General features: G+C 35.2%; 1 protein-coding gene across 1 annotated transcript; it reads left to right on the top strand.

The window, feature by feature from the left end:
• The first annotated feature begins 2,947 nt into the window (after positions 1-2,947).
• LOC125220516 (putative late blight resistance protein homolog R1B-16) lies at positions 2,948-7,316 on the top strand. The gene is made up of 3 exons (XM_048122679.1): positions 2,948-2,991; positions 3,386-3,495; positions 5,587-7,316. Exons 1-3 carry the CDS (start codon positions 2,948-2,950, stop codon positions 7,158-7,160), a joined length of 1,728 nt encoding a protein of 575 aa, XP_047978636.1. The 3' UTR covers positions 7,161-7,316.
• Positions 7,317-7,691: the final 375 nt, after the last annotated feature.

Here is a 7,691-nt window from a genome sequence, read left to right as displayed (position 1 = left end):
AACACTTGAGATAAATTGTCAAGGCAGTTATCAAAAGAATCACCAAATACAGAAAAGTCATCCATAAACACTTCCATAATATTTTCAATCAAGTCATGGAATATGGACATCATGCATCTTTGAAACGTGGCGGGAGCGTTACACAAACCGAAAGACATTCTCCTATAGGCATAGACTCCATAAGGACATATAAAGGCTGACTTATGTTGGTCTTCGGGTGCTATGTGGATTTGGTTATACCCCGAGTACCCATCTAAGAAACAGTAGAACTCATGCCCAGCCAACCTATCTAACATTTGGTCAATAAAGGGGAGTGGGAAATGGTCCTTTCTAGTTGCGGCATTTAAGGCACGGTAGTCAATACAAACTCTCCACCCAGTGACCGTCCTAGTGGCTATCAACTCATCATTCGCCCCTTTCACTACAGTAGTACCCCCTTTCTTTGCCACCACTTGGGTGGGGCTCACCCACTCACTATCAGAAATGGCATATATGATGCCAGCATCTAACAATTTTATCACCTCCTTCCTTACCACATTTTGCATAGTAGGATTAAGCCGCCTTTGGTTTTGGGCCTTAGGCTTATGGTCATAGAGGATACGCCCGGGTCGAAAGCCCGGATAGTGTAGTCAAATGCCCGACCTCCTGCTTTGGTACCAATTTCGTCTGTTTCCACCTGTTGTGACTACAAAAACTCGACAAACTCATCAAAACACTAAAATACAGGATCATAGATGAAAACTCAAGTAAAGGGCTACAGACTACTCAATTATGCACTTTCAAGCATCTTACACACTTGCTAAACTACGAGTTTATCAAAGCCCTAGGGCTCCCACTAGTGCTTCCACTAGGGCATCCATCGTGGATGCTCTAATCCTCAAATTTCTATATCACTTTTTTTCTTAATGCTACATATAATACAATAAATAATACTCCCTCTATCTCACTTTAGGAGTCTCGATTTATCATTTTTGAGTGTCCCACTTTAGGAGTCTCGATTGAAATATTCCATAAATGGTATTAGGCCCCACATTCCACTAACCTTTCTTCACTTACATTTTATTATAAAACTAATATAAAAAAGTAGGACACACATTCTACTATTTTTTCACCTACTTTTCTTTACATTTCTTAATACTTGTGTCGAACTTAACCGGGACTTTTTTAAAGTGGACGGAGCGAGTAGTATATAATTAATTTTTAAGTAAATTCAATTAAATTTAAAATTTTAAAAATATTATGTACAGGTTCAATTTATGTACATTTATCTTTTCTATTGTTGTTTTGACACCACATGTTCTTCATTACACATAACCCCTCAAACTCTATTATTACTACTTTGACTAAGCTAAATTAAATGTAACAAGGGTTTAGGGTTTAGGGTCTTTATTACACCTAACCCTCAAACTCTATTATTACTATTCCCCCATCTCTGAAAAATATGAACTATTTTATTTTTATTCCGTTCCTAAAAAAATATATTTTTTTTTATTTTGAAACCTTCTTTTTGTTTTAATGGAATGAGACTCATTCTCCACTAACAATACTTTAAATATTTCTTTTTTTCTCTACCAATTATGAATTAATTAATTAAATTTGAAAATTTAGAAACTAACAGTATAAACGAAACAATACAAACTAGAATGAAGTTAATGAATTTGTAATGAAATTTATTGCATTCCTACAAAGAGAACTGTTTGTTGTTAGTGAGATAGATCGATGTAGATCTTCATGATTAAAGGGCCGAAAATGATTTTCTATTCTCACAATAACTAGAACTCTCATTTAAATTCTTCCCATATAATATAATGAAAAAAAGAAGATATAATAGACACTCTCTCAGTTCAATTATTGGTATGGCTTTTCTTGAGGAACGATTGGGCCACTAGATATTTTGTTAGATAAAATCTATGTTAAATTAAAAGTTATATATACGCAGAATAATTTAAAATTTATTACTCCCTCTGTTCCAGATAGTTTATCTCAATTTGACCGGGCACAGCTTTTAAAAAATATACTAATAAAAAGTGAATTGAAAAAGTTAGTGTAATATGAGTCCTACCTTTATATATTAGTTTTATAATAAAATGTGAGTAAGAATAAGTTAAAAGAATATGAGATCCACTATAAAAAATGGTAAAAAAATGAAATAAGATAAATTATTTGGGACGGACCAAAATGAAAGAATGGGACAAACTATCTGGGACGGAGAGAATAATTGAGATTTATATGTGCACTAGCAATACTCCCTCCATCCCGGATAATCCGTCCCACTTTGATCGGAAACGGGTTTTAAGAAATGTAATGAAAATTGAGTTATACTACCTCCGTCCCTGAAAATTTGATACATATTACCATTTCGGTCCGTTCCTGAAAATTTGATACATTTCACTTTTACCATTTTTGGTAGTGGACCTCATATTCCACTAACTCATTCTTACTCAGTTAGTGGAATGCAACAAGTACTTTACTAATTAATTTGCTGAAAGCGTTCACAACTGAAACAAGTGGCCATGTGAAAAAATTTGTTTTTTTGCTACTTTTTTCAATTTAAAGCGTTCCCAGCTGCCACTCAATTATGGAGTACCATTTAAAGTAGATGGCAGAGTCCCTACTTAAACTTACTCTCTAAATTTACCTAAAAAAAGCAGCTCCAAAACGTACATCCTCGTCGTCACCGTCGGCCGCCACACAACCATAGTAGCTTCCACTTGCTAGCCGCGAAGGTATGTTATTGTTCATAATTTTATTTGTACTGAATTTCAAATAATTATGTGTTAATATTAAAGATTTGTATCTAGAGCCTTAGGTATAACCATATGATATGAGTGTAGGTGCAAGAATTTGGGTTATTCAATTGCTTATTGATTTTTGTGTAGTAATTAGTGTTGAATTCAATGATAGTAGTACTTATATGATGATAGTGATTAGTGTTAAATTGAAACCAATGGTTCAACCTCGAATCAGATCGCTCAACCCTGGCTTAAAACCGTAACTTGAAATGCCAACTACTACTTCCTCCGTCCACAGGAAAATAGTCCAATTTTTGGACGGCACAGGTTTTAATGAGAAATTGATAAAGTAAGAGAGAAAGTATGAGAAATTGGGTAAAGTAAGAGAGTCAAATGACAAAGTAGGTTAAGTAGGAGAGAGAAACTTTCTATCTTAAGAAATGAGACTACTTTGTATGACTATTTTAAAATGGCAAAATGAGACTTTTTCGTGGACGGAGGGATTATTTATCACCTAAACTATTGTACTATTTCGTTCTAGTCAATACAATGTAAGTAATTACTACTGCTTTTTTGGACTTCAAATGTCCCATGTACCTCATAGACCAATGTCTTTTTTACTACTACTGCTTATAAAGTAAATTTTGTCTAAGGCACCCCCAAAAACAGCAACTCCGATGCGCGGAACGTGAGGCCTACCGCCTGTTTGTCACCGCCTGCCCTCGCACAACCATAGTAGCTGCCAGCTGTGCAGGTCAGGCAGGTTCTCTTTTTGAGTCTTTCATTATTCTAAATTGCTTATTGGTTACTCAATTTGCTTGTATATCTTAGGGACAACAACATTGATAAGGCAAAACGTAAGTACTAGTACATTTTACTAGATCAGATAACTCCAAAATAGAGGACAGTTTGATAGTAGTAAGGTATGATTTGATGGATATGGTAGTGATTCTTCCTTTCCCAAATTAATACTGTAGAAAAATAAATCATGGAAATTTGAAGGTAAAAGGGGCCGAATCTGAATCAAATGTAGATATAAATTTTTTTTTAGAGATGTGAAATAAAGAAATAATGGCGGTCATAGTTTTTGATGAAGAAGAAGACTCCACATTTTGAAAAAAGTTTTATATAATAATTTAACAATATTATAGTACTCCATAAAACTTCCTTGTAAGAAGTCATGTAGAGATATTGACACGTGTTCCTAAAATTGTACCGTGTACACCTATTTTTCCAAAAATGAATCGTGTTAAATTTTGATATTTACACGAAATTCGAAATTGATAACTTATAGTAGTGTGAATACACTTGTAGATTCCATTTACAGTTAAAGGTATAGCAATATTTCAATTTGTATATTTGATTAGTTTATAAAATATTTTAAATTTGTAGATTTTTTGTATGTTAGAGTACTATTTTTCATATATTAACTCTGAAATATAATACTATCATCCATAATTAATACAGTAGTGTTGTTTTTACATTTTAGGTTATATATAAAAATTACTCATTTTATATTTTCATTATTTTATTATTTTTTTATAATTAAGTAAGACTGATTTTTCACTACTAACATCATAACTATTTTTCCTTTTTATATTTTTTGTATTTTACTATTACTTTTTTTTGTTAAAACATGCAAAGCTTATTATTAAATCCAATGGTACCAAAGAATGTAGCAGTATATATTTCCTCGTCCCAAGAAAAAGGTCTATATTTTGGATGACATGAGATTTTATGCAGTGTTGTATTATATTTTATTATATATTATGTGGAAAGAGAATAAAGTAAAGACAAATATTTTTTATATATTGCTTAAATATTGATATAAAATACTGGATTGCTTAAATATCAATATAAAATGATCCATTTCTGCTTTGTGAAGAACTAAATGGACGAAGAGAGGAGATACGATGAGAGCTTTTTTTAAAAAAATAAATAAATAATAACACCCACATCATAACATATGTCCTAAATGGGCCTGATTCCAAGTTTGGGCCAATAGCCTTCTGAACTTTATATTTTCAGCCCAACTCCTACTATAAAATTCAATAATACACCTAATTTATTTGCTAATGTATTCCTAAGAAACTATATTTTTTATTTTCATATTTTTTTCAAAATTCAAAGATATCCAATTAATTCAAAATTAAGGTGACACTTGCATATATTAATATTTATAGCGTGTAACTAATAAAAATATGCATCATCATGTTCAAAACGACGTCATCCAACAACTAGAAAACGACATCGTTCACTTAGGCAGATTCGGATCATCGGATGTCGGAATCAAGTGAGAGATCTAGGTGCATAGGGGCACCGGATACCCTAACCAATTTCACAAACCCGAGCTAAGTTCGGATGCAGGTGGACGAGATGCACGTGCCACGACGTCGTTTAGTTAGACTTACCGAACATTCGTTCCCGCTAGTATTACAAGCTTTCCCGCTCTTCTATGAGTAGTTGATAATTTTCATTATGAAAAAGATTAGTACTAATATAGCAAACTTGGCGGTACAGTTAAGCGGTTCTCACAGTTACGAGATGAATTTTCTTGATGAGAAGGACAGTTGGAAATTGCTCTGCAAGTATGTGTTTGGAAATGAAAGTTGCCCAGGTGAGTTGGAGGGTGTCGGGAAGGAAATTGCAAGAAATTGTGAAGGGCTTCCTCTGTTTATTGTTGTGATTGGAGGGCTCTTGACAATGTATGAGAGGATCCTAGAATATTGGGAACATATTGCAATAGATCTAATTGCAACTGTGAATTTGGAAGCAGATGAGCGCTGCTTAAAAATACTATACACGAGTTATAATCATTTACCAGTTCATCTAAAGCCATGTTTTCTTTACATAGGAGTTTTTCCAGAGGACAGTGTGATCAGTGCATCTGAGCTTATCAAACTATGGGTTGCAGAAGGATTTCTTCGGCCAATTGATGGGAAAAGCTTGGATGAAGTTGCAAAAGAGTACTTGAAAGAACTTGTTGAGAGGAATCTTATTTTAGTTCACAAGTGGGGCTCTAGTGGAAAGATAAAATCTTGCAAAATTCACGATCTCCTGAGGGATATTTGTTTGAGAGAAGCTGTTAAACAAAAGTTTGTTGGTGTTGTAAGGAAGAGGAATCCCAATGCCAGAATTACCCAATGCCGCATTCTTGTTCATCGTCGACACAGATCAAAAGATAGCTTTCTCTCCAATGCCTCCAATATGTCACCTGATGAGCTCTCTTTTATATTGGATTTTTATGGTGATCTTTCTTATAATTACAATCTTTATCCATTTCTAGATGCTTCCAAGTTTGTGGAACCTGCTCGTTCTTTGATATGGGATTCTTTTGGGCATCGTTCTTATACTTCTTCAAAAGGGGAGCTTGAGGGATATTTTGAAGGACTTTCAGAGTCACTCAATCTCAGACTGTTGAGGGTGTTTAAAATATTTGGTCTTAAACATAGATATTCATCTTCTACGGATGAAATGAAATGCGCATATTTCCAAGATAGTGTATCTAAGCTGCTGAACTTGAGGTACATTTCTTACCCACAGACAGGGCACACTTTTTCCCCTTCAATGTGCCGCCTCTGGAATTTGCATACATTGACTGCTAGGCATACCACAGCGGTTGCTCCGCCTGAAATATGGAAAATGCCTCTACTTAGGCATGTGGAATTCTACAGCATCTCTCTCCCAGATCCTCCCGTTGATGGTTTTGTTTTGGAGAGCCTACAGACTCTCTGTACAGTCACTATTTGGGACTGCCGCAAAAAGGTGTTAAAAAGAATCCCCAATATAAAGAAACTCAAGATTCATCAGGGGGAACTGGAGAGTTGGTCTGTAATTTATCTCAAAAATCTTGCCTGTTTGCATAAACTTGAATCTCTTGAAATCACTTCATTTGGTGGTTTTTTTCAGCACTCAACTCCATTGGAGTTTTGGAGCAACCTCGCCCTCCCACATTCTCTTAAGAAGTTGACTTTGTTGGGCACTCAAATCCGTTGGGAAGACATGCCAGCAACGATAGGCTGGCTACCCCATCTCCAAGTTCTCAAACTGAAACGAGATTCTTTCATTGGATCTGAATGGGAAACAGTTGAAATGCAGTTCTGCAAACTCAAATACTTGCAGATTGACGGTTGTGACTTGGTGCACTGGACAACAGAAAGCACCCACTTTCCATGCCTTGAGCACCTTCAACTTGAACATTTGATATTGAAGGAGATCCCTTTATCTATTGGTGAAATACCAACGCTTCAGTCAATCAAGTTGGTTGATTGCAGCACTTCTGCTGTCGCCTCTGCTACAAAAATACGAGAAGATCAACAAGAGAACTATGGGAATGATGACCTTCAAATTCAGGTAGAAGATCAACAAGAGTACTATGGGAATGGTGGCCTTCAAATTCAGGTAGAAGATCAAATAGACGAACCATGATGGATGACCTTCTAGTTCTCTGGCGCATAGTATCACATCTCGAGAACCCCAATCATAGATAGGTCTATTTATTGTTAAGCCATTATAATTCAACCGTGTAAAATAGCACCACTCACCTTCATTGAAAAAAAACTTGATATTTCTAGGTGGCTCCAATATTCACTGTCTTCTTTCTGCAGTGTTGCTGGTTATTGTTAAGCCATTGTAATTCACCAGCCAGTGTTGCTGGTGAGTCACCTTCATTGAAAACAAACTTGATATTTCAAGGTGGCTCCCAATATTCATTGTCTTTTTTCTGCAGTGTTGCGGGTGATGTCCATAGCGTAGGCAGAGTTGCTCAGCTACGTAGCTGTAGGTAAACTCTCCTCTCTCATGATGTTTAACACTAAAATTTTGAACTGAAGATTCTCATCTATTAATGCAATTGAGGTTAAAACACAAATAGACAATAGAGGATCTGATTTGGAGTTAAAAGGTTGGCTACCCCATCTTCAAGCTCTCAAACTCAAATGGGATTCTTTCATTGGATCT

Source organism: Salvia hispanica, chromosome 4 (assembly GCF_023119035.1).
Source record: "Salvia hispanica cultivar TCC Black 2014 chromosome 4, UniMelb_Shisp_WGS_1.0, whole genome shotgun sequence".
NCBI classification, from domain to species: Eukaryota; Viridiplantae; Streptophyta; class Magnoliopsida; order Lamiales; family Lamiaceae; genus Salvia; species Salvia hispanica.
The sequence above is the reverse complement of the archived record's forward strand: the minus strand, read 5'-3'. Positions and strand labels throughout refer to the sequence as shown.

Coding starts and splice junctions, on each gene's coding strand:
- LOC125220516 (XM_048122679.1), top strand. CDS start 2,948: ATGGTTCAACCTCGAATCAGATCGCTCAACCCTGGCTTAAAACC. Junction 2,992..3,385: donor CTCAACCCTGGCTTAAAACC/GTAACTTGAAAT, acceptor ATTTTGTCTAAG/GCACCCCCAAAAACAGCAAC. Junction 3,496..5,586: donor CAGCTGTGCAGGTCAGGCAG/GTTCTCTTTTTG, acceptor TTCTTTACATAG/GAGTTTTTCCAGAGGACAGT.